This window comes from Solea senegalensis, linkage group LG12 (genome assembly GCF_019176455.1).
Source record: "Solea senegalensis isolate Sse05_10M linkage group LG12, IFAPA_SoseM_1, whole genome shotgun sequence".
NCBI classification, from domain to species: domain Eukaryota; kingdom Metazoa; phylum Chordata; class Actinopteri; order Pleuronectiformes; family Soleidae; genus Solea; species Solea senegalensis.
Window position 1 is genome coordinate 21,789,310 of NC_058032.1, and position 26,752 is coordinate 21,816,061.

The 26,752-nt window shown below is 42.6% G+C and overlaps 2 protein-coding genes and 1 long non-coding RNA gene across 3 annotated transcripts; 1 reads left to right on the forward strand and 2 right to left on the reverse strand.

The window, feature by feature from the left end:
• Window positions 1-1,655: 1,655 nt before the first annotated feature.
• Window positions 1,656-20,358, reverse strand: arhgef37 (Rho guanine nucleotide exchange factor (GEF) 37). The gene is made up of 16 exons (XM_044040420.1): window positions 20,155-20,358; window positions 16,607-16,795; window positions 16,221-16,317; window positions 13,511-13,995; window positions 11,943-12,072; window positions 11,202-11,349; window positions 10,916-11,115; window positions 10,344-10,474; window positions 9,744-9,848; window positions 9,249-9,362; window positions 8,442-8,611; window positions 7,778-7,925; window positions 7,566-7,694; window positions 6,431-6,626; window positions 5,583-5,752; window positions 1,656-3,353 (listed from the first exon to the last, which is right to left on the reverse strand). Exons 4-16 carry the CDS (start codon window positions 13,982-13,984, stop codon window positions 3,165-3,167), a joined length of 2,304 nt encoding a protein of 767 aa, XP_043896355.1. The 5' UTR covers window positions 13,985-13,995; window positions 16,221-16,317; window positions 16,607-16,795; window positions 20,155-20,358; the 3' UTR covers window positions 1,656-3,164.
• Window positions 4,314-5,853, forward strand: LOC122778480. Its single transcript, XR_006361435.1, has 3 exons — window positions 4,314-5,271; window positions 5,401-5,500; window positions 5,676-5,853. It is a non-coding gene; the product is annotated as an uncharacterized LOC122778480 (long non-coding RNA).
• LOC122778821 (zinc finger protein 771-like) lies at window positions 20,272-26,658 on the reverse strand. The gene is made up of 4 exons (XM_044040923.1): window positions 25,931-26,658; window positions 24,253-25,068; window positions 22,966-23,000; window positions 20,272-20,409 (listed from the first exon to the last, which is right to left on the reverse strand). Exons 1-4 carry the CDS (start codon window positions 26,100-26,102, stop codon window positions 20,272-20,274), a joined length of 1,161 nt encoding a protein of 386 aa, XP_043896858.1. The 5' UTR covers window positions 26,103-26,658.
• Between the last annotated feature and the right edge of the window lie 94 nt (window positions 26,659-26,752).

Here is a 26,752-nt window from a genome sequence, read left to right on the forward strand (position 1 = left end):
CTTGCTAGTTAGCACACCTAGCTATAACTAGGGTTGTGGTGTGCCCCAACTACCACAATTCGACTGATTTTGCGTTTAACCCGTGTGACTATTATTCTGCTTTAAATATACTATTATTGTGGATTGTGATAATATCGGAGCTGTAGCGACGACATTTACCACCAAACATCTGGCCTGTGAAGTTTTGTGTTCTTACGTCACATAAATCGCAGGCAACTGGATTTTATTCTGACAGAAGATTAAAAAAACATCCTCTCTCCCTTTTTTATCTCCGTTTTGGTCTACACCAAAAATCCTGGGGGAAATATCCGTCTCTTCAGCGACTCAACGCTCCGCTACGTTCGCCAATTTGTCACCAACTGCCATAGAGTAGAGCCCTTTTTTTTAATATCTAAAAATTTTAATTAAATCTGTCTGCGTGAAGAAGATTGATGAGTGTTGGACCAGAAAAGGAATCTTCCACGTCCCAAAAAAACAAAAACAAAACAAAAAACAGCCGAGGTTTTACACGGATCACAGATCACGTCGTTTCTATAAAAAAAAGTGAAGATAATGAAGTGGCACATTTTCCACTAATCCGCGTAAAAAAATAATAAAAGAAAGCTTTGACAATTAAGAGCGGCGTGAGGAGCTGCCACAGAGCCAACGCGACCGGCATGGACTGAGCGGTATCCATGGAAACAGGCATCATCAGGTGTCCAACGAAGCACAGAAGTGGGTCGATTCTGTCCTGTCAGTGTGTCACGGTAACATCTGCCATGTTCAACTTTTCCAAAAAAAAACCCGACAGGGGACGAGGAGGAGGAGGGACATGATTGGGACTGTAATGAGGACAGAGAGAGAACGAGCAGCTGTGACACTTCACCTTTAAAAATAAAAAACGGGGTGAACAAGGCTGATGAGGAAACTTTCCTCCATTTCTTCTCTCTACCTCTGTGTCTCCGTCTCCACTCAGGCCTGAAGACATTTCACATTTACATCACCTTACAGAGTCTGAGATGATGAGAGCACCGTGTCCCCGTCAGTGTGAGGAGGACGAGGAGGAGGAGACTTCTCACACACACACACGATAACGTCCACACTACTCCACGTTCATAAAAAAAAAACAAAAAAAAAACACCAGAATGTCAAAATCGTTGGATGGGATTATGAAATCTCCTGGCACTGGAGGTGGGTTTAACGTGAAGACGACAGAGAAGCGACGTCTTGAAGGCGTCCACTGAAGTCGGCTGTAGCTTCCATTATAAAATGGGACAAAAGTCCTTAGACCCTATTACTGGACAGCTGTCGCTCCTAGAAGACTCGTTTGTTGATGAGGGATGGCTCACGATTATGAAATCATAATTTGTCATTTTGATTAAAAAAGTCAAAGTAAAAAGCGCTCAAGAGGTGCGTCTACGTGATGTATGGTCTATGGAGAAAACGCACAAATGGAAGTTATAAAAGAAAAAAACTAGAAATAAAATGAGAAATTAGTCAATTAGACACGTGTCACGATATGACGCCGATTATTCGACTAATTAGCCACGGCGTTAGAATAGTGCTTTGGTACGATACGTCCGTCCCCTTCTGTTGATACAAGTATTTTAACAAATCAATTAATTAGTTGATTTGATTTTTCAGCTTCTTAAATGTGAATATTTTCTGGTTTCTTTGGTCCATGTAACAAAGAAATGATTAAAACTGGATCATTTTGGTTTGTGGACAATGTCAATGATCATTTGATTGAGAAGCCCTCATTTGATTGATCTCTTCTTGTCACATGACTTGTCTACGTCAGGTGAGGAAGAGGAGGTACATTCTCACACGCACACACACACACACACTCATACACACGTCTTTCTTCAGTTCAGTAGTGTCCCGTCGGGTCTTAGTGTCCAAACGTGTCTCTCTTCACGACTCAGCCTTGGAAAGTCGCTTCCCGTCACTTTGACAAAATTGTCCAGTAAAGTTTTACAGTGCAACTTTTAACATCGTCCTTCAGCCTTTGAGACGCCGGGTTGAGTTTTCGGCTCCGTCAGCAGAGACGCGTCGTCTCGTCCTGGTGTCCATGAGCAGGACATGGTGATGCATCATCCTTCATATTTATTCAGGTTTTCTTTATTTCCAGCAATAACACGCTCACTAATCTGCTGGTTTAGATTCTGTTTCCAGGGAAAATAAGAAAAACACTGTTGCTATATTTGAAAGCTCGTCCTTTTTTTCAGATTGTTCTGCCACGGTTTTATCGTCCGTGCTCAAGCGGTAAAAACAACGTCACACACTTTCACTGTTGAGATTTTGAGATCGTCCAAACTAGAGGTCGACGGCCGATAACTGATGCAGATTTTTTTGGCTCATATAGTTAAGCTAGGCTATTTTCCCCCACTTTTTGATCAAATATCAGGCTTTAATGATAACAAATAAAATCTATCTACAGTAACTTGTTGGTCTGTTTCTCAAATCTACAGTTCTATGCAATTATATACAGTAAGAAATAATGTATTAACTAAATTATACATGGAAAACGTCATTAAAAATACAAAAAAATAGTAGTGACTAAGCAACATTGATCAGGTTTCTGAGAATAAAAAAATGCATAATAGGCTGATTAATAAATCACAATTAATGTTGACTTAAAATGGGGATGGGCATTTCTAGGAAAAATGCTATTATGCTATCGTAAAAGGAGTGGCTTCGAGAAGCATTCATGAAACCTCGTAAATTTCATCACTTCTGCAGAACACACACGAAGTCCATTTGCACCCCACAAATAACAGTGGGTTATCATTGGTGTATTAAGATTAGCTTTTATGACTTGTTTGGATATATTACGATATGTTTGGATATATTACAACCCTAATTTGAAAAAAGAATTGCAAATTTTCGGCCCCAACAATCAGCCCAACAGTCGATCTCTAGTCCAAACCGCACATGCAAAACTGGAATGGAAAACTTGGGTAAAAGTAAAAGCGGTGTTAATCTTAGGGTGGGAGCAGGAAAAGGCACGGAGAGAAAAAACGTCCATTTGTAAACATCAAAAGCAAGATTTGGCCTTTTAGATGAAATCTAAATAAGTAAAAAAAAGCTATACAGGCTTTGAGTTTGAGAAGCAGCTTCGACACCTGACCCTTACTTCCTTCTTTACTTCCTTCTTTTCGGGAAGTAGCGTCACAGCCGTCGGCTCACATCCTCAGCGGCGATACTATGAGGTAGTTGGAGGGCACGTAGCCTCTCTGCCCGCCCCTCACCTCCACCAGGCTCCACTCGGCGTTCCCTCGCTTGTCGTGACTCTCCAGGACGCGGACCGGCTCGCCGGCCCGGATGGACACCTCGTGGTTCCCTCTGGCCGAGAAGTCGTAGGCTGCCAACACCTGGAAGAGACGGAAAACTGAGTCAAAAACGACAAAAACACAAACAGTCATGGCAGCGGCAGAGCACAAAAACAGGAAGCTACCCAAATACTGGGTCGAGGACCAACAGGTGGGTCACAGGAGTTTTCAGATTGATTAACCCTCTTCTGACTGTCATTTATTTTGATTTTATGGCTGTAGAATTGTCCAAAAAAAATGTTCAATAATTGAGTTCTTCTGCCCCTTTTTTCTCAGATAACGTTCACTTTTCAATATCTGGCAGTTATTCAACCGTTTAGGAATCACGGTTCAGAGAAGCTGACGTCACAAACGTGTGACGCGCTGGTGAATCTCGTCTTTTTCATTAATTTTAATTTCATTAATGCAACAAACTCTGTTTTATATATTACATCTTTATATAAACCTTTGTACCTGATGTAATCTTCATTTTTATGGTATTGTGGATCCAGATGACATTTATTTGGGTGAAGAAGGGACAAAAATGGAGTTACGGTAATGAGAATCACTGATTTTTAGACACTTCTACAGCCATAAAATCAAAATAAATCCAGGCGGCCAGATTATCACGACGTTCCTGAGAGGGTTAACGTTGGAAAAAGGTGAATTTTCCACCATGGTGGACAATCAAGTTCTATTCTACTCTATTGTGAGTGTTTTTTATGACCTGATTTTCTGCAGCGATCAGTGGGGACATGGTTCCTCAGACTAAGGGTCTGGAGGAGGAGGAGGAGGAGGTGAGAGGAAACTCCTCTGTAAGGTCACTGGAGCAATCATTCACTTTAACAGGCACCGAGGAGACAAGTCCCCCTAACACACACACACTCACTCACTCACGATGGCCGACGCAATCCTGCTTCCCCATCCTGCCTCCCCCCTTCTCTCTCTCTCTCATGTACACACTCCCCCATTAACCATCATGGATTTCCCAGCCATGACACTCTACTCACTGTAAATCACACACACACACACTTTATCTAATCCTGCAGCACTGCCTCGCATAAATTACCTCTCAACCTTTCGCACAATAACCCACTTAACAAGGTTAAACTGCTAATTATGGACCTTTACATTAACACACACACTTACATTAGCATGGCAACACTGTACTCTCTCTCTCTCAAACCATTTATCTCACCGTAACTACAGTCAATTCCTGCCTAACTGACCATAATCTGGTCTTAATCTGAACCTTAACCAACACCGCATCTCACGACTGACGATCACTGATCCAGACAAGGACAGTAAATACATAAACGCACCTTTATTCTCGTCCCCTCACCAAAAGAATTTTAGTGGTTCGACCTCCAGCTTCTCTAATTTACATGCTGATGTGTCTTTATGTAAAACACCATTGTGACTTTATAGCTTTACTTAATTAGCTTTACTTTAAGGAATATTTGGTAGAAAATGCCACAGACTTAATATTCAGGAGTAAAATGTATACTCAGACTTGTTTGTTTAACGCCGCCACCTGCTGGTATCACATTGTTATGTCATGTTATAAGTAAGTACGTCAAATTCACAGATATAAAATCACAAAGTGTGTCACGATAACAACAACAACAACAACAACAACAACCAAAGAACAGATCTCAATACGATACAAGACAATCATTTAAAACCCTCGTTCAACTAAAGGCTTGTTTAAAAAGAGTGGACACAAGTTAGGCAGCGCCATGTGATCAAGTCTAGATGCTTTCCGTGATTGTAGGAGCCTTTTTCTGTTCATTTATCCCGATTATCAGGTTTGTTTACACCTTGATTATTTGTTTTTTTAACACTATTGAAGACACGTTGACAAATACGTGCATGGCCAGTTTATCCGCCTTAAAGCAGGTGATCGATGAACAAAGGGAATTCAATCCAAAGACTGAGGTCACACCCAGTGGAGTGATTAGTCACTACAGTGAGTGACAAAGTGAGTATTTGCACCTCTACTGTTTTACATTTGTGTTCATTTATTTCGTTTAATCAAGCTAAGGCCATAGTCTGACTAAGACGGGCATCGATTTACTGCAGCTTATACGTCGTCTCCTTCTACTTCCAGGTCAAAGACGGGAGGGAATTTTGGTGCGTGCGCAAAAGTCCAACTCCAGTCCGACTAAGCGTATACATGCAGGATTAAACTGACTAGTCACATCAACCAGGTATGTTAGTCTGACTAAGACTAGCTACATGACATGAGGAAAACTGATTTATTGTCTTAGTGAAGAAAAGTCATTCAATCACCTGGAAGCACGGCTGGCTCCTGACATTCAGTGGCCGGCTCTCTGGGGTGTACGAGTGTCTTCTGACTCCCATCATGCTCTCTGGCAAGGTCAGGTGTGGCGAAGGGGGCGGGTCCTCTGATGGCTGATGGTAGCGAACGAGCTTCGAGGCAGGAACGTAGCCTCGCCTGCCTGCGGGAAGTGGAAATAGTATTGTAATGTTATTCATACGTGTCAGTAAACGACACTTTCTGAAGGATATAAAGGAGTGAAAATTGACCATAAACATGGTCAAACTCTGATATAACACAATTAAGTGACTTTTTAAAAATCATTTTGCCGATTTCATGTATTTTCTATCAATATATATGTAATACTTAATATTTAGTGTATTTCACAAATGTATTCGATATAATAAATATAATAATTATATAATTATCAATGCAACAGCCTTTAAAACCAGATTATATGACGATATTGAAAAAAAACTAAAACAATATCTTATGTCAAAATATAGATGTAATATGGATACATTGCCCTGCCTACATTAAGTCAAGTTACTTGTTATTCAACATTTAAAACACTAATCCATGAGTTAATCTGGTAGAACCTGTAATCCAATGATTCATCCGTGTGAGTAGTGCAGAGTCATTACAGAGATCAGCCACAAGATGGTGTCAAAGAGCTGTCTGCAGCGGCCTCACACTACCGTGTTGTGTTCTTTTTCTGTTGTTAAATGTGAATATTTTCTGGTTTCTCAACTAAATAAAAATCATTACAAGGGAATTGTTTTGTTTTTTGTGGAAAAAATAAGACGTTTGGGGAAAACAGATCAGTTTCACGTCTATTTTTGAGTCGTTTCTCTTTTACCGCCGGCATCGACGAGCCACCTCCTCTTGTCTCCTCGACTGTCCATCTCACTGACGATGGCCACCAGCTCCCCCCTGACCAGGTTCAGGTCCAGGTCTCGGCTTCCCACCACCGCACCGACCACCTGGTAGATCTTTCCAGAGCCGTGTTTGTGCATGAGCTGCTGAAGACGCTGCTGGGACGACGGACTCAGAGGCTGGAGAGAGGCAGAGGAGAACATGTGATCTTAATCTGCTTTTTTAATCTGATTTTCTTTTGTTTAAATACCTTGCATTCATTTAATTTTTTTTTACTTATTATTGTCTGGGCCCTATTATAACTCAATTAATCCCATTTCAAGGGGCCTAATCCTGCTTAAAAACCTATCTTAAGTTTGCACAAGCATCATTTTTTAGTGAGAATTTATGAATTCAAGTGGTTTGGTGAATGGGGGAGGGGCTCTTCATATCTTCTTATTCATTTTTACTTCTTTTTAACAAGTGAGTCTTCATAATAAGCTTTGTATGGACTGGAATATTCAATTTACATTCCTCAGAATTGTGTCACGTGTTGTTTTTATATAAACGTGCCTGTACAGCAGCAGCAGCACCTTCAACCTGCCCTTGTGTTTGAAAAGTGCCTCATAAATAAAGTTGCTTCAAAACACATCCAAATCCTATGTAAGTGTGATATAAATATAGAAGATAATATACAAATATATAACCAAAACAAAACCTTTCACTCAAGTCCGACCTCTGACCAGAAATGACCTCATTTAATTGTCGCTGAGCATCAGGAATTAAGGAGGGAGTTACTATCATTTTCTTTTGTGCTGAGTCATAGAAACTCACGGGAAAACAATTAATGTGACTCTGACAGGTGATGGAAAAAATGTACAGGGTTTCTCGTTACTGAAAATGTCAGCGCTCTTCGCGAAAAGATTAAGAAATGTTGCAGAACAAGTCGAGCGGCTGCTGCGTCGTGCTTGTCTCTCATCGTCGTCGACACAAAGACACGACGCGGCAGCATAGGGAAGTGCTGATCATCATTTTTACACACACACACACACACGCACACGCACACGCACACACACACACACGCACACGCGTTACCCCTCTGTGTGAATGTAACACAACAGTCTGATCTAAACTCAAACCTGGACGGCCGGCACGTTGAGTGTGTCCTGCACACTTCGACCCAGAGTGTCCAGCCTCCTCGCGCCTTCCAACACCGCGGTCTCCGCCCACTCCCAGAATACACCGGGGCTGAGAGAGCTGTGAGGCAGCTAGACAAAAAAAAAAAAAATACAAAATCAAAAAGATGAAACAGAAACACTCTGATCAGATTAGATTGGATTAGATTTTTTACCTGTTGTGCAAAGCTCTGGAAGAGTTGCTCCATGTCGGACGTGAGGTCTTTGTGAAGACAAGTGAACGTGCCCAACATTCTCCAGATCATCTGCAGAGCTACACCGTTAAACTGAGGAAGTTCTTTGAGGAGCAACGTGTTGATTGTCCTGAGAGAAGAAGAAACGGATGAAGAAGAAGAAGAAAACAGGGGAGGACCTTAAAAACATTATAGTTTCCTGCATTTGCTTCCTGATTGGTCACAACTCGACCTTCAGCTGTAAACCAGTGTTAACATTTCATTTAAAATTGTGTTCATTTTAGCACAAATGTTACTGCTAGGTTGTTATAACATTATGTTATACTTTTTGTAACTTCTGCAGACGACGACTGTAGAACATCTCGAGCATCGTTGGCTGATATTTACCAAAAAAATTGTTGAGCTGGATTATTGAAAACTGGGCATAGAGTAAATACAAATAAGGTTTTTCTTATTATTATCTTAATTTAAGCTTCTGCTTCAGCTGCTTTCATGCTTCAGCGTTACTGCTGTGGTCAGTTCTCAGGTGTGTCAGAGGTTAAATGCACACGTGGACAGAGATATGACTGTAATTATATCTTAAGTTCAGGTTCTTAGTCTCTCGGTCTCAACCACGAGCTCAGTCTGTCATTTTTTAAATAACTACCTGTACGTGTTGGCCACGGCCTGCTCCTCGTAGCTCAGGTTAGATTTGGACTCGAGGAGTTCATAGTCCAGCAGCTTGTCCAGCCTCTTCTTGATCAGGTTCCTCGGGCCCACCAGGAGGTCGCGGAGGTCACACAGGGGCTTGTGGATCAACGTCCTCATCCTCTTCTCCTGTTGAAGAAGAAAGGAAGAAAATGGTGAATGGAAGGAACGACTACAGTCCTCTGAAAACACAGGACAGCGCTCTGGCAGCTTAGCGTGCTGGCAGGAAGCCATGTCCTTCAAACACTCTTTGGAACCAGCACTGACTGAGTCACATGACTTTTGGAGCTCCAAACACATAATAAGCACAACAACAAAGGATAAACAAGTATATATGTACTTAAACGAATGGCTACAGGTGTCAAACTCGGCGACGCAACACTTAATATTGTGTTTTCATGAGAACATAAGATTGTTTAGTTCTTTATTTTGTCTCTTTTTCTTATTAATAGACTAATTTTGCATGATAAATATGTTTTTTTTATTGTCAACAAACACTTTTACTTTGAAATTGTGTGAAATATCAACCAGAATGTCTCCAGACCCGCCCCCTTTTGACCAGACATGATGTTTATAGGCGCTCGTGTCATGTTTGACACCCTTACGTTGCATAGGTGCTTTATTTTGATGTTTTTACAACTAGATTTCCTTCAGTCTTGGACATTTCAGTCAGGAAAACATTATCTCAGCATTAGCGACATTATCCTTTGCTGCCTTTGTTTCATTACAGTTTGACTTTGGATAAAAATATGAGGAAAACGCTCACAAAAGTCGGAAGTATCCACTGTCTCAGTGCTGTCGTGATCTCCTTGTAGCAAATGGGCGCTTTCTCTCCGTCCATATCAAAGTCAAACTCCTCTGTTTTGCAGGTCAGGAACGCCTGCAGACGAAAACAGAGGAAGGAACGTCAACAAAAAAAACACGAATGAATAGTGAGCCACTGAATTTACCAGTGTTTCTGTCTGTGCACGGAAAAAACAACGCGGAAAGGAAGTTTCCACACAGTGGAAGAACAAACTGATGTGTTTAACCTCCAGGACATGAGGAAGTTTAAACAGCGTGAGTCAGAAACACGAGAAATGTTCAAACTTAAATATACATTCCAAGTTTTCCGTGAGTCACAAGGGAGCGGGAAAAAAAACAACGATTCAGAGCCAGTCAGATATAAAACAGACTTTAAAGGTCCAGAATACATTCATGCTGTATTAAAAAAGAACAACAGAGCACAACACGCACATCTCCTCGTGCGTCCTCAGCTCACCTGTAGGTGGTGCAGGTACGTCTCCACGTTGTCCAGGAGCTGCAGGATGCCGTGTTCCAGAACGTAGAAGAAGCCCTCGAGCGCGTCAAACTCCTCATCGACCAGCTACGACGCAAAGCACAGAGCGTTTCCTTTATTATTTATCTTAATAAAAAAATAGGAGGTTTTATTATTTCTTCTTTATTGGTGCAGAATATGCAAATGTCGTCTTTTGAAATTGCCTGAAACAGCAGAGACGGACAAGCAAACGCAGCACGTCTAATCCCAATCGACTCACTAGTAAATCATCAACTCGTGTGTTTGCAGGTGCAGTGAAGTGAAGGTGCGGACTGGGAGGTTATTTATGACTCTCAGGATTTAGAAGTGCACTGTGAGTTCCCATGATACATCACCTCTAACACGTTTCCTCATTTATTTCTACGTCCACGCCTCGTCTCGGTGATGTCTGACACATTATAGTGATTGGTTTCCAGAGCAGGAATCCTCTGTGTGTGTGTGTGTGTGTGTGTGTTTGTTGTTCAAGGACACTTCAGCACAGGGACTGTGTGTGTGTGTGTGTGTGTGTGTGTGTGTGGGGGTGTTATTAAACATCCGCGTTACCTTGGGCACGATTCCGGTCTCGTGTTTGAGTTGCTGGCCGAGTCTCGCCGTCTTCTTGGCGATGCTGTGGGTGCTGAGGCGGTTGATCTTGTCGATGATGGTTAACGATTCCGTCTTCTTGTATTTGTCGGCTTAAAAAAAACACATGTGACGATTTTAAACACTGATTTTATGACCTGCAACAAAACTGAAGCAAAAATATAAATAATTTGCTCTCTAATCATTGACAAAGGGGTTTTCTGGTTTCAAAACAAACTTCCAATGGCAAAAATTACAAAAACGTGTTATTAAGAGGCTTTTTAAGTGTATTTTAATCAATATATCAAATCTAACTTATAATATTTTGTGTATTTCACCTATTTAATTCAATAAATTATAAGATTAGATTATCTACGCAACAGCCTTTAAAATCAGGAAAAGTCATCGCTACCCGACCGCGACATGACGACGATATCCAAAATCGAGGGCCCTCGTCAGAACCGGGTTTCAAACCGGTGACCCTCTTGCTGTGAGGCAACAACGCTAGTCACCGAGAGCCTGAATGTGATTATCCGCGATCGTCGGGAACTCACCGACTTCTCTGAAGCGCTTGTACTCGTTGATGCGACAGTTCAAGGCGATGGAGGTGTGAGCGGTGCGCTCCAGGAGAGCGTACGCCGGGTGAGCGGCGTCCGTGTGTTTCTGAATGGTCTGCAGGAGGAGGGGGTAGCGGGCGATCCGCTGCACTGGCATCACCAGGAAGAAGCTCAGGGACGTGGCGTTGACTTCAGGCCTGGAGATGAGGACGGTTACTCGACGTTTCTACCCACTTATACACTTGATTTTCCCGTTACGTGGCTATGAGGAATATGAACCTACGCCGCGTCTTTGATGACCTTGACGAGCTCGTTCCACAGCGCCTCCCTCTGTTTGTAGCTGTTCTCCACCACCGTCACGTTGTTGTAGTTGGCCAGGTATTCTTTATACGCCGCCTCGATGTCTGAAGACAAGCTGAGGAAGGAAGAACCTGTCGGGGGGAAAGGAAAAACATGTCTGGGTAAAATATTAAGAAGAGGAGATCTTGAAAAGTAATTTAAATGGTGGCACAGATTTAATTTGAACTGTAATCTCGGGTAATCAATGCATCCTTTGGTCCTTGAAATGTCAGGAAACATGTTGATCAAAGCTGGAAATGTTTTGTTCCGTCCACAAACCAACGATTATTCCGATTTAATGATCCCCTCGTGTTGCACGGCGGGAAATATTCACATTAGCGATTAATCGATGAACAAAATAGTTAACGTTTAACCAGGACCAAGAAATAACATGACTAGATACACACATAAAACCGGTTTGCACCCGATTATTGACTCTTTGAAGAAGCGCCGTATGTGGTAAACAAGATAAACAGTCATTCTGTTATTGCAACACATTCAATCAGGAACATTGCAACACAGAGGAGCTGAAGAAGCTGAAGGAAGTTTTTAAAAACACACGCCAGAGCCATAAAAAGGCAAAGCAAACATTCACAGCGAAACAAGCCGAGTAATAAACTTTACAAGCAGAGAGCAGAGCTCAGTTAGTGTCGGTGGTACCGAGTGTGAAGTGAAAACCTCTTACAGAGCGTCTCCAGGAAGAGAGGATCTCCCGGCCGAACCTGCTTCTGGTCCAGCAAGCTGAGGAGCCGCGTGGACACGTCGATCACCTCCTCGATGTAGAGAAACATGCTGTCCAGGTTCGGTAGAGGAGGCTGAAGGAGAGCAGGGAGAAGAAAGAGTAAATTTGTGTTTAGCCAATGTTTCCATCGTGGTGGAGTTGTCCAATGAACAGAGGTTGCTCAGGACTACCCCAGACCTTGAACTGCTGAGGATTTGGACCGGACTCCGAGGGTTACATGGCCAATTCCCTTCCACGCCACCAAACCCTAACCGATGACCACAACTCAAATCTTTCTCCTAAACTTAAACACCTGCTCCTCAGAAATGAGGTTCTGCATCAGTAGGACCAGGTTTTTCTCTCCATGAGGACAACTGGTCCTGAGTTTTTAATAGTCTCAGTTTTAAATGACAAAAAATTCAAGTTTAAACACATAAAAAAACACTGTATTCTTAATGAAAACGGACTACATTGTGGACAAAGAATGGAAGAGAGAGTCATGAGGAGCTGACCGGCTCACACTTTAATGCTCAGCTGATAAACTTGCTAATGAAAGACGAGTGGGAGAGACGGGCAGTGACAGAGCGAACAATACCGACACAGAGACCACAGAAAACAACGCAGCAACTTTCCTTTCCTCACAATGGCCTCGTTTGTCTGGACGTTTGTTTTCTCTTTCTCACTCCTCCACTCTGCTGCCTCTCCAACCGTCCATCACATCCCAGATTTTCATCCTACTTTTCACCTTCAAGCGAGTGTTCACCACACTTTTATTTCATGTTCATGCGCTCATCTATCGACGGCTTTTTTTACGGAGGTCTCATTGAATTACTGCTGCAAACAGTAACAAACAAACTAGAATGTACTGAAAAACTAACAAAAACAAACCGTATCTGTGGACGCTGCAGAGCCAATTCCACATGGAATGGCTGGTTAAATTTAACAAGCAAAGACGATTTAGGGCAACGTCCCAGATGTAAAACAGAAGATTTATTCTGTTGTTTTCATATTGTGAGCAATTAAAAACCTTCCTTTGGTTATTTTGGTCACAAAATTCTTGTTGTTTTTTTTGTAGAATTTGACTGTGTCAGACTTCTTTTAAGTTTTGTCGAGTGACAATTATCAAAAGTGTCAAGCCCAGGTTTAAAAATGAGGGTGTGTTTGTGATTGGTCAGAAACAGAATTTGAATCTAAGATGTCCGATGAACTACGGACACAATATTGGTCCAGTTTGTTTTTACCACCACTGCTTGGGTTTATCGATAGGTTTCGCCTTCCCGTCTACAGTTTTTCACGGATCAACCAGAATTCTTTGTGATTGGTAGGTGACCAAATATACCCCAAATATGTTCCCGTCAAAGATTGGCAAGAATCTACCCACTGATGACATCATAAAAACCCTGGGGGATTGAGTGCCTTATTCAGCCCTAGGCCCCGCTGCCCCCATGGCAACATCCTAAGCTCTATAAGTTCCATACAGACTCAGAAAGTTCTGGATCCAGTGGATCAAAGTCCAGAAATTGCTTTAGTACCTGTATTTTCTGCAGGCTGCTCCTGATGGTTACCGTGCTAACTTGCAGCATTCGCAGATAATTCCTCTCAGACTGCACCAGTTCCTCCAGGGCCATCAGCTGTCGCTGGGCGGCTCTCTCCTTCGCCGCTGCCTCCTCCTCTTCAGCTTTCTTCTTGGCCTCTTCAGCCTCCTCTGCCAACCGCTCCTCTGAAACAGGGCAATCCTCTGAGAAACTGTCCTGCGAGGAAAGTATGGACCTCGAATCGCCAAGTTCCGAGGTCTCGGCAGACGCTCCGACAGACGCAGAAACATCGGAAACATCGTCCTCTGTACCCAACGTCTCCTCTCCAAAGACGCTCTCCTCCGCGGGTCCATCCTCCGGGAAGGAATCTCTCTTAGTGACATTCTGTAAAGTGACAAGGGGAGCCATCGAGGATTGTTTTGGGAGAGCCAGAGTGTAGGAGGAAGGCTGCAGCCTCCTGGGCACCTCCATGATGGAGTTCACTGTCAAAGAGAAAGAGACACTGTTTAGATGCTGGGCTGGAAACTTCATAGCCGTGTTTCCACCGAGAGGAGCAGTTCAGTTTGGTCTGGTACAGTAGGGTACATATTTTTGGGGTTTCCTTTTAGGAATAGTACCAAAATAACCAACCGCTCCACCCTCTGGTACCCTTGCCTTGGGGTACCAGAGTCAAATGGTCTGGTACAGTCAGGCCCGTGCAATCGCTGCAAATATCTCATGGAAGTCGAGGCAAACGCCGCTTTACCATTCCATTCCGTTCCAAACTGTACTTTACTATGATGGAAACACAGCATAAGGAGGACTAGTGTCATTAAATTCAACCTTTCCTGATACAAACTGCGTTGTTTCCTTCAAATTGAGCTAATTGAGGACTTTGAAAGTAAACACTGGTCATTTTGTGAACATGGACAAAATTTGACTTTAGCAAACCGGCAAGCACACGGTGATACAGCCTTATTAGCTGAGCGTACAGGACTGGCACATGGACTACAGTGTTTTTAGTGGTTTTAGGGGTGTAGATATTTCCTGAATCTTAACTTAACTTTGTCAAAATGACAAAGAAAAAGATCCCATATGTTTTGCTCTGTGTCCGTGTGGATATCATTGCCTTCACGATGCGTTCCATTTGTAGTCGGAACTCAGACTTCCAGCGCCGAGAAACCTCCCATGGTTCATCGATGACTACCACAGTACTAACGCTGTTACTGTTGTAACAGATGCAAAACTGCTGCTTTGTATTTGTAAATTAGTCGCACACATAGTGCCGTTCATTTGAGCATGGATAACATCTACTATTGCCACCAATGGCTGACCCGACACTTTTTTGATCACAATCAATCACAATTATTTCAAACGATTACTCGTCGACTTGAACTCGAAACAAATAGAATTTATTGCAGATAAAATTGTGAATTTAATTTAAAATAACTATCATTTATTGTACAGTGTATACATCTTAACCCCGGGATTCCACTGAATGTCTGTGTTTTTCAGAATAAAAGGCGCAGTTTTGTTTCGATTATTTGTTTTTGTAACGGTTTGCGTCAATAATCGTAATTGAAACAATAAAATGCACAATTTATGGTTTTTCATGGTCAACTTGAAAGCGGCCACTGACTAAATATATGTAATATGAGGCAAAGTTTTAACTCATGTTCTCTTCAGCAGGCAGAGAACAAAACATTCCTGCGCTTTGATTTAAGGTGTAATAGTTAGTGCCAAAAACATGTTGAATTCACCAACTCAGTTTCTAGTGCCGCGACTCTTTCCACTGCTGTGAAAATGAGTCGTTACATGGTTGAGCTGAGCAGCCACGCGCCGGCACTGGAAGAGTTGACTCTGAGTCTCTCAGGTTTAATTTTGTGATTTAATTTTAACGTCTGACTGAAGAGTGAGTCACGACCCGCAGTCTCGGCGCTTCTTCCATGCATCATATGTTCTCATTACATGTTGTAAAACACAGTTCGACAGTTTGATTTTCTGTGTGACTCTGATGTTTTCTCTTTCTGTTTTGATTGTAAGTTCCTGCTGTTTTTGTGAGGATTTAGGTCAGTGAATCCTCGACGACAGGTCGACCCAGATGTAATATTTTTAGAAATCCTGGCAGCCCATGACCGATAACTTACGCCGATGTGCTTTCTCTGATAAAATACAACCTTTAAATGGGAACAAATAGTACAAAACAATGTATAAACTACACAAAACAGGTCATCAAAACTTAAAAACAATCAACTTGTGGGTGCAAAAATAAAGTTTAACAACATTTATCAAGTTTCATACAATGGATAATTTGTGGCCAATACTTTCTACAACAAGGCCACCAAATAATTGAGTGTTCATTTATTTGTTTTATATATTTATTGAGTTGATATGTACTTATTTGAGCTTTTCCGTTTACTGCACTGTGCGGTGTCAGTGATTTATACGATAGTTGGCTTCCCTCATGCTGGATTATCTCTTTTTAAATGCTGCTTCTGCTTCTTCTTATTATTGTTAGAGTCTCACATTCGGTACCTTGAGATCAGTTTGCCCCTAAATTAAGTCCACATTGCATTCATTTTACAAAAAATGTGTAGTTTTTGATTTTGATTTGCCTTTTAAATGAAAACTAACTTAGGAAAGCATGTTTATAAGTCTAAATATAACGTCATGAGACTAACTGTGTCTCATCAGCATGAGAGCAGACTGTTATTATTGACGTTGTTACCTTGTGCAGATTCCCTGTGTCAGCTTTAGTTCCTTCCGTCGCAGAGCGCCGTCCTGACTGATGCAGAAAAAGTGCTGCAGTGGAGACACAACTGCTGCTGCATGGAAAACACACACACAGACACACACACGCTGGTGTAACTTTCTCCAGTGACTCACACACACACACTCTGCCTCATGTGGCAGCAGAGCTTGAATGTGTATTCACAAGTGTGTGTGAGGAAAAGGGGGATGGGAGTGGAGAGGACGGTGGGCTGACTGTTTTGTAGAGGAAAAAGAAGGGAGGGGAGAGGGAAGGGTGGCCACACACACACACACACAGCACTGAATAAGCTGATTGACTGCAGCAGCTGGTGGGGGAGAAAAAAAAGGAAGCGCCTCTCTCACCCCAGACAGACGCCGATTGGCCGAGCCGGTCTTCCAAGTGGAACGACGGACCAATCAGTCGACGCCCTCATGAAACACTCAGGAGGCCAATGAGGACGCGGCGTGCAAGCGATTGAAGTTCTCCTCTCAGAGGAAACAAAAGCACCGCGGGGCGTACCATCATCCTCTTCCAACTAAAGCGGGATTTTTCTGGCAGGAGGAAACCACAAGAGAGAGACTTATTACAGCGCCTGTCAGCCGGAAATAAAAGGTTTACACGGGTTGTGTCCTAAGCTTCTCTGTCTCTAAAGAAACTGTTCAGCCCGTAGTACAAAAACACTCAAGTTACACTAATGACAGTGTAATTTGAGAGTCCACAACAAATCCATTCACTAAAGTAAAGGGTGACAACACCCGGAATTTCCTCGTTAACGACCCAGTCGGGAAACTTTTGCAAATATTTTGCTCTAATCTGTTTCAAAAGTTGAAAAGCAAATAAAAGTTGTTTTTTTTGCCGTATCCGCACGGAAACAGAACTGTCCTGATGTGATATTGACATGTCTTCATACACAAGATCATATCGACTTTTCACTGAAAGCCAAACGAGATAAGATTAAATACTTCTTCATCTGATATCTGCAGAAAAATGTCCTTTTACCAGACGGATGGAGCCAGCTGTGACAGTTCACATGCATGTTAGTCAGGTTTTAGTCGGACTAAGACTTCTTAATGTCCTGTAAACACATTAGTCCGACTATTAGTCCGACTTAAGGTCTGTACACACTCGGCAAGAACGGAGAAAGTTGTTCTCTCTCCCAGGGCTCCCGAGCAAAGAACGACGTTATTATTTTTCCTTGTGCAGTGTCCGACAACTATTGCCTGATTGGCCAGAAATGTGAAGTGGGTGTGGTTAATGTGGAAATGAGGACTTCCCAGGAGTTTCTCGTGAAGTATGTTAAGTGCTGCCCAGAACCAGCTTTGTTCTTGTTCTAGCAGAGTACGTACAGGCCTTAAGTCGGACTTACAAACCTGGATAACACGATTTATAGTCCGATTACTCCTCTTATGTCGGACTTGGCGTTCTGTGAATGCACCAAAATGTCCTCCCCGGTCTGTGAGCCAGACACAGAAGGAGACGACCACGTATAAAGTGCAGTACTGTTGCGGCGTCGCGAGAATGAAGGCTCAGGAGACGACCCACGTTTGGACTGACGAAGAGACGAGATTTAAGCTTCTCCAGCACAGCACGATGCATCTCACCATTAGCACTAGCTTATAGAGATACAAAGTCAAACGGACTCGGCCAAGTCTGTCTTAGTCCTACTAAGGCCTTAGCTTGATTAAGTGAGAAATGAATGCCACCTCAAGCTATGCAACTAGCATCACCCTCAAGATGTCCTTGAGAGAGACTTGCATGAAAGTAAACCTGTGGTTTTGAGTCAGTGCACACACGTGACGTCGCTGCAAATCCCAAAACAGGTTGGAGATGTTAGCACTGAGCCATGATGTCAACACTCTGCTTATGTTCTTTCCTGGGATGTACGGATGTCGTTCAGCTACGTAAAACGCGATTAACCCGCATCTTTTTGTCCCTATGGACGTCACGCAACCAAGGTAACGTCATACCGCTTTTCATCATAAAAGTGGAGATCGAGGAGAAATGCCAAAAGAGTCAGAGACTAACGGGAGAAGATTTTACCCGGATCCCCACAGATCCGGAGAGACAGAAATGAAACAAAGCAGAGCCCTTTAAAAAAGCACCAGCTGATGGAAGAATCCAGTCGTGCAGCATTCCCTCCCTGACATTCCGATCTAATGAACCAGATTAGCTGCTGCCTTCCTGACTCCCTCGTTCCGGGGAGACGTCGCTGTCTGACTGCGGTGAATTTCTTCACTGTCTCACTCTGGGTTCATGCCAACATATTCATAATCTAATCATCTTCAAAAAGGCCCACACTGAGTCTGTGGGTTTGTTGTCACGGATGTTTCTGAGAAGAAATGTAAAAAAAAAAGGCATAGAGATGAAGATGAGGATAATGCATAAGATCATATATTGTGTCCGAGTGTCTGAACATTCACTTTCTCAGTAATTAATCGTACAGAGCTTCAGACATTTGTCATGTTTCTGCAAACAAATGAGCAATTATGGGCTGATTTTAATGATCAAAAAAGGGGCAAATATTCTGTACTTATGAGGACTCAGAAAGTAAGAGCTGAGCCTGTCAAAGTCTTCCTGCAGCGACAAAACACACCAGAGAGGGGAGAAAATGCCAACAATGATGATGACATGTAGCCAGCTGAGTCAGCACTTTAATACTCTGGTGTTGCGACAGCGTGACTGATGTGAGGCGAGTTATTTTAGGCTCAATGACAACAGATTACAGGTGCGATCACTGTCACACCTTTGTGTTCTTGTTGCTTTACTGTAGATGGACCACTTTTTATCGGCACAATTTTTTTATTGGTAACTGGTTTAAGTGGTTTACAGTGACATAATGAAAGAACCTTAAGTAAGGTTTAGAATCACAGAATAGAATCATAGAATAACCACTTAAAATTCAACGATTATATATATTTTGTATTTATGTTTAGGGCCCAACCAATTTGTCCTCGCACCACTGCGTATTCCTGGAATTCTCCCCAATAGATCACATTGTTGAGGTATTAAAGGTAGGTGAAAACGGACAGAAATTGGCACAAAAATCAGGTGAAGAAGCGATAAAGTTTATAAAATAATGGAAATAAATGGCTCAATTCAACAGGAAGTGGAAAGAATAATAATAGCTTAATACATTTAAAAGTAAACTTAAAAAAAACGGGTATTAATGTGGGTCATACCGAGTTCTGATTATCCGTATAATTTTAAAATTTTAATAACCCAACAACCTCAGAGTAGACAAAATCCCCATGTGATCTCTGGCGCCCCCTCGAGGGAGGCTCGGACCACAGGTTGGAAAACAATATTAATGAATTCTTAATATAATGACCAAGACTATTCAGTGACAGTAAACATGAGTTATAGTCCTACAGGTTTAAGAAATGTCATCCCAACTTGGCCACCCGAGTACAGAATTCCTGGACACGCCACTGGTAGACTGTGCACACTCTGCGTGTGTTCAAAGGTAAACAACATGTGAAAAGGTGTTATTTTTTTTACCGTGTGCCAAAATATGTCTATTTTTTACATGAAGCATGTGTTAAAAATGTGTTTTTATGTTAAAATGACGGCAAAATTCGTCATAACCTGCATTTTATTGAGAAAGTGAGGTAAAGAAATGTGGGCGGGAACCATAAAAGGCGACACTTTGGTTTATTTTGTCTTCTCATTCCATCATCACGTCTTCAGTCGGCGGACATGTTTGCTAAAAGGTATTTTGTGTTTATTTAAAAATCACCTGCGCGTGCACGTTAGCAAACAGCGGCGACACGGCGGGGTTTCACGAAAGCTTCGTTTAGAGAAACAACAGCAGCAGTGCGAGACGATGCGGTTTATCTGCGGCCTCGTGTTTGAACGAACGTGATAAATAACGACAGAAACGTTACATTTGATATGTTGTTGTTTTTTTTACCGTGTCGTTCCTGTTCCCTCCGTCAGCCCAGATCCACGCGCCGCCGCCGCCGTGTCGTGATGCTTCGCTCTGTTCGCTCTCTGAACTCTCGTTCACCTGTTGTCAGTCACCAGTCCGTCAATGGTCGCGATAAGACGTCGCAAAGGACATCCGGTGAATGCCTTTCAACATAAAAGCATTCCGGAAGCTGCACTGTGATCCAAGTTCGATAGTCCCGTTCAGCTCAAAGGTACGGCGGCCCTGCAGTGCCAAACGCTACAGCGTTTAGGAAAACACAAAAGCAGGCAGACAGTTAACACATTCAAGAAACACCACATTAAGGGGTGTTTTTTGTAATATTTTTGTGTTTTCTTGATGTTTTAGCATTGGTTTTTAATGATTTAGCATTTTTGTAATGTTGTGTGAAAATAGAAATGATGCACAATAAATATTAACTACGACAGTATTAGGGCCAAACTGAAGAGGAAAAAAACAAACAAATCTTTAGAGAATAAAGTGGTAACATTATGAGAATAAAGTCATCATATTGCGATAAAATGTAAGATAAAAAAACAAAAACCAACAACTTTTGCTCTCGGGTAAGAGTAAACATGCCTTTTAGTGAAATAAAAAACAATAGTCTGACAGAAAACCAGGGCAATGACTTTATACACACTTTATAAATTAACATTAATTCTACATAAATGGCACAATAACAACATGAGAAATTGAAACAACTTGAGCCATCACGAACAATCAGGGATGCACGGTACGGTGTCTTTCCCGAGTACCGAGTACTTTATAACTTAATAACCTTTTATCTGCCACACTTTGACTATGAACAAAATACAACAATAGATCATTCTGAAAGATAAATATAAGACAAGAGATCGGTATTTCAGCTTTTATTTCCAGTATTGTACAAACCCGCTCAGCTCACTTTGAGATGCGTAATATGCATCTTCTTCAGCATCGGAGCAGTTTTACGAGAACACAAGGGCAGCATCGGACCCGGCACTGTATCAGTGCATCCATACAAACAGTAATCTCTTCATTTCGAGAAGAAATTTTACAATTTACAATTGCGCCGTTTGCAGGGACGCAAAATCGAACGATCCAAGTGTGCGCAAACATGCATCAAGTCAGTCTGAACGTATTTTGACACGTGCAGGAAGTAAAAGCTTCCGCAGCAGACAAATCAAACACAAAGTCATCGCTGACACTTTCTTCATCTTCCTCCAGCGACAGTTTTCTCTGCCTCTTTTTTGCCGACTCCGCCAATATTGCTACTACTTGCCTATAACCGGTACTTGAAGGAATTTGTGTTTCTCGTGAGACCTGAACCTGATTCTGAGGACGCCGGGTGGGCGACCCTGATCTTGCAAGTCTGGTTTTCCACTAACATGTGGCAGAACTATCACATAACTGTGAAAACTGAAGCTGTTAAATTGGAGTAAAGAGCCTGCAGTTTGGTAAAAACTGAGGAAGCTGAGGCAGACAGGACTGGGACTCGCACCCGCTTCACCACCTTCTACAGATTTGCTGTGGAGAGCATCCTCACCTCCTGCATCACTGTGTGGTCCAGTAGCCACACAGTACCGGAGAGAAAAAAACTTTTACTGTTAATTCAGTGTCTTTTTCTGGGTATTTTTATAGTTCTTGTGGGTGTTTTTTTATTACTTTATTACTATACAGTTTCCTTTTGTTATTCCTGTCTCCAAATGAGTCCACACGGGTGCTGCAGAGGTATGACTTCTCACCTGAGTGAGTTCTCATCTGGACCATCGAGGTATGTTTATACCACTGGGAGTTCTCTTGTGCCATACCAAAGTGGTCAGTTGTCCAAACCACTTTCCACACATGTCACAGGAATATGGCTTCTCACCTGTGTGAGTTCTCATTTGGACCATCGAGGTATGTTTATACCCCAAGGAATCCTCAAAATTGTTGCAAATACAGGCTTTGATCTACGTGAGTTCTCTTGTGCCGTACCAAAGTGTTCAGTTGTCCAAAACACTTTCCACACATGTCACAGGAATACGGCTTCTCACCTGTGTGAGTTCTTCTGTGGGCGTTCAAACTTGATCTCCGTTGAAAGCGATTTCCACACGTTTCACACGAGTACGGCTTCTCGCCCGTGTGGGTTCTCATGTGGACTTTCAAATTGGATCTCTCTCTGAAAGGCTGTCCACACGTCTCACAGGAATATGGCTTCTCGTTTGTGTGAACTCTCCTGTGCTTCATCAGGGTCGAACTTTGCCTAAAACACTGTCCGCACGTCTCACAGGTGTACGGCTTCTCGCCCGTGTGAGTTCTCGCGTGACCCAACAAAACAGCTTTGGTTGTGAAGCATTTGCCGCATATATTGCAAAAATACGGTTGCTCTCTCTGATATAAATCAAATCCACGCGTATGGACGTATTCATTTCCACCAGTTTCACATTCTAAAGACCTTTGACCTGTTTGAGGTTCAAACCCAATCTCTGATGTGTGACAGTTGTCCATATTGTCCCTGTCACTTCTCTCTAACTCTGCATTTTTATTAAACACAAAGTCTACATATTTGCTTCCTGTCTGATCTTGACTCTCGGCTACAGCAGAGCTGTGAGAGAGGAGCTGGTGGTCACTGCCTGGTTCTGGTTCCATGAGGTTACTTTCCACATGACCAAGAGTCAACATGATTATATCAGCCTCCTGCTTCACTTGAAGCTGTTCTCCCTCATGACTGGTGCAGGTTTCCTCCTGATCCTCTTTCATCTGTAGAGACTCTGGTTCCTCTTGGTCCAGACTGGAGTTCCTCTCCTGGTTCCAGAGCTGCTGCTCAGTGAGAACCTCCCCCTCTTTAAAGACATGCTGCTGTGGAAGCTCTGGAGACACAGAGAGGAACAAGGAATGTTTCAAACAGGAATTCAAGTAAAAAGAGAAGGATGTTAGCTTCTGATCTATTCTACAGCTTTATCCTCCATATGAAGGTCTGAAGGAGACTGGAGCCAATCCTAGCTGACATTGGGCAAAAGGTGGGGCTAAACACACACAACCATTCACTCCCGCACTGACACCTGCAGTCAATTTAATTTAAAGGGTCTAATCAACCTCTGCATGTTTTTGGACAGAGAGCAGGGTTTCAAACCGACAGATTCCTTGCTATAAGGCAGGGGTGTCAAACATACGGCCCGGGGGCCAGAACCGGCCCGCCAGAGGGTCCAATCCGGCCCACAGGATGAATTTGTTAAAATGTCACACTACGATTACAATCTAAATCTCTTCCAGATACCTGTGACAAAATGTTTGTGCCTTTTTAGATCCAGTGCGATGTGTAAATAGTACATTTAGGCACGATATTGTTGAAATTGCACTTCATGTTTTGTAAAAATATCCTTCATTAAATGTAAAACAAAGGAGAAAAAAAGCAAGGCGTTCTTGTTGTTCATAGGTTATTATGCTATTATTTTACTATTTTTACTGGTCCGGCCCACTTGAGATCAAATTGTGCTGTATGTGGCCCCTGAACAAAAATGAGTTTGACACCCCTGCTATAAGGCAACAGCGCTAGCCACAACTCGGCCACGTGGCCCATTTGGAACAATTAAAAGGGTGAATCCAGTCAACTTGTTACCCAAGTCCAGGTTGGGTTTGGACTAAAGTATGGCTGAACGATTCTGAACAGATATCAAATTGTGATCATTCCGACTTTAATTGCGATAAAAGGGGGAATGGTTTATTTTTACATAATTATTTTCATTTTCATTTGAATAACATATTTAAAATGTTTACTGTGTGATGTTTGTGCAGATAGTTCACACATTTTGGCTTTAAGACAGCTGTGATTTGAAAATTGCAGTGGGCTGTATTGCAAATTCTCTTGTTTGTTTGTTTATTACTATACATGTTCCTTTTGTTATTCCTGTCTCCAAATGAGTTCACCCGGGTGCTGCAGAGGTATGGCTTCTCACCTGTGTGAGTTCTCATCTGGACCATCGAGGTATGTTTATACCCCAAGGAATCCTCAAAATTGTTGCAAATACAGGCTTTGATCTGCGTGAGTTCTCTTGTGCCGTACCAAAGTGGTCAGTTGTCCAAAACACTTTCCACACATGTCACAGGAATACGGCTTCTCACCTGTGTGAGTTCTTCTGTGGACGTTCAAATTTGATCTTCGTAGAAAGCGCCTTCCACACATTTCACACGAGTACGGCTTCTCGCCCGTGTGGGTTCTCACGTGAACTTTCAAATTGGATCTCTCTCTAAAACGCTGTCCACACGTCTCACAGGAATATGGCTTCTCGTTTGTGTGAACTCTCCTGTGCTTCATCAGGGTCGAACTTTGCCTAAAACACTGTCCGCACGTCTCACAGGTGTACGGCTTCTCGCCCGTGTGAGTTCTCACGTGAGCCGACAAACCAGCTTTGGTTGTGAAGCATTTGCGGCATATATTGCAAAAATGCGGTTGCTCTCTCTGATATAAATCAAATACACGCGTATGGACGTATTCATTTCCACCAGTTTCACATTCTAAAGACCTTTGACCTGTTTGAGGTTCAAACCCAATCTCTGATGTGTGACAGTTGTCCATGTTGTTCCCGTCACTTCTCTCTAACTCTGCATTTCTATTAAACACAAAGTCAACATGGTGACTTCCTGTCTGATCTTGACTCTCAGCTACAGCAGAGCTGTGAGAGAGGAACTGGTGGTCACTGCCTGGTTCTGGTTCCATGAGGTTACTTTCCACATGACCAAGAGTCAACATGATTATATCAGCCTCCTGCTTCACTTGAAGCTGTTCTCCCTCATGACTGGTGCAGATTTCCTCCTGATCCTCTTTCATCTGTAGAGACTCTGGTTCCTCTTGGTCCAGACTGGAGTTCCTCTCCTGGTTCCAGAGCTGCTGCTCAGTGAGAACCTCCCCCTCTTTAAAGACATGCTGCTGTGGAAGCTCTGGAGACACAGAGAGGAACAAGGAATGTTTCAAACAGGAATTCAAGTAAAAAGAGAAGGATGTTAGCTTCTTATCTATTCTACAGCTTTAACCTCCATATGAAGGTCTGAAGGAGACTGGAGCCAATCCTTGCTGACATTGGGCAAAAGGTGGGGATAAAACCCTGGTCAGATCGCCAGTCCATCACAGGGCAAACACACACAACCATTCACTCCCGCATTGACACCTGCAGTCAATTTAATGTGTCTAATCAACCTCTGCATGTTTTTGGACAAAGAGCAGGGTTTCAAACCGACAACAGTGCTACCCACTACAGAAACATTTTTTTTGATCTGTATCACGTTATAAGGATTAGGTAACGTGATAATATATTGTATAAACGTGATCAGTTTAAGAAAACCAGAGCTTTCGCTTTCTGCAGCAGTACATCACAGGACTGTTACATGCGTTCACAAAGTTGAGGGGCTGTTCACACTTTGGGTCACAACATATCCAACCCTAACCCTGAAAGATATCTAATAAATAAAACAAAAACTGAATCAGACTCTATAATATAATGTAAATAAACAAACACAACAGCATTATAATGATTTTAAGTATATTGGTCGTTTGGGTGAAATGGGTGAAACCGCCCTTATATTAATAATATTTAGTCGCTGTGGGTAAAAATCTCGGATTCCTACTTCCTCTGCAGACAACACTTTACATTTAGCTTCTATCGTTCTTCTTCGTTTTTCAAAGTAAAAACTTGGTGGACAGAATGTATTGTAATGTGGATGGAGGAAAAGCACAGTAAAATAAGTCCAATATAAGTCACATTCACTTGTTAGCATTTATAAAGATCATTGTGGTTTTACAAACCTATTCGGTGTAACTTTACTCGAGGTTTGCAAACGATCTCCAACAGTTTGCGCTGACGATTCACCTCCTCCTCGTAGTCGACGATTGTTTGTTCGAAGGCTGAGAATATATCCTCGGCGGCAGCAGCTAGTCGCTCGGTGATTAAATGTCTCAAATGTTGACGCGAAGACATCGCTGCGTCGTTAAAAGCTGGAATATTTACCCTGCGACACACGAACGAGCCACCGCCTTTCCGCCGTGATTGTCGAGACGTCGAGTACGGGCTGGAGCTAACGCTGCTAGCTTTGTTTAGCTTTGTGTTTGTTTACCTCCGCTGGGTGCTACAACTGTGACGTTGCGGTGGCGATAGTAACCCTCGCGAGAGCGCGGGTTTGCCGTGTTCAGTGAAAGTGGAGCCCCTTATTTCTTTTTCAAGAATCTTATTTAATATAAGTGTATGAAAAACACCGACATACGGACGCTTTCATGTATTGTTATAGTGCCTTGATGTTGTTGTGCACCCTCCTCATTGTCTCGGGTGGAAACAACTCTGTAACCGTTGTATTCTGCGATCGCTAACTCTACATAAACAATTACGACGCACTATTTCACTAGTTACCGTCCGTTTCGTGTACTAAAAGTAAATAAATGATTGCTGTATGAGTGATATTTACGTCTTCTGGAAGTGAGTCAGTACGTTCTCTGACGGTGTAGTGCCGATAAGAGACTGCTTGTCGAAAAACGACTGCCCCCAACGGGAACGCGCATCAGTTCAGAGGAAGTGAGCGTAGATCCACTCGTAGATATAATATACGGGTCAGCTGGCAGGCGCAGCACCGAGAT

Bases quoted from the DNA above. Each gene is read 5' to 3' on its own strand.
- arhgef37 (XM_044040420.1), bottom strand. From the start codon at position 13,984: ATGGAGGTGCCCAGGAGGCTGCAGCCTTCCTCCTACACTCTGGCTCTC. The intron at 7,695-7,777 runs GTAAAAAATCTA...TTTTTTGTCTAG, and splicing joins TCCAGAGCTTTGCACAACAG to CTGCCTCACAGCTCTCTCAG. The intron at 6,627-7,565 runs GTTTGAGTTTAG...GCCTCTCTCCAG, and splicing joins TCAACGTGCCGGCCGTCCAG to CCTCTGAGTCCGTCGTCCCA.
- LOC122778821 (XM_044040923.1), bottom strand. From the start codon at position 26,102: ATGTCTTCGCGTCAACATTTGAGACATTTAATCACCGAGCGACTAGCT. The intron at 23,001-24,252 runs GTGAGAAGCCGT...CTGTGTCTCCAG, and splicing joins CCACAGAAGAACTCACACAG to AGCTTCCACAGCAGCATGTC. The intron at 20,410-22,965 runs GTTCTCACTGAG...TAAACGCTGTAG, and splicing joins ATGTCTTTAAAGAGGGGGAG to CGTTTGGCACTGCAGGGCCG.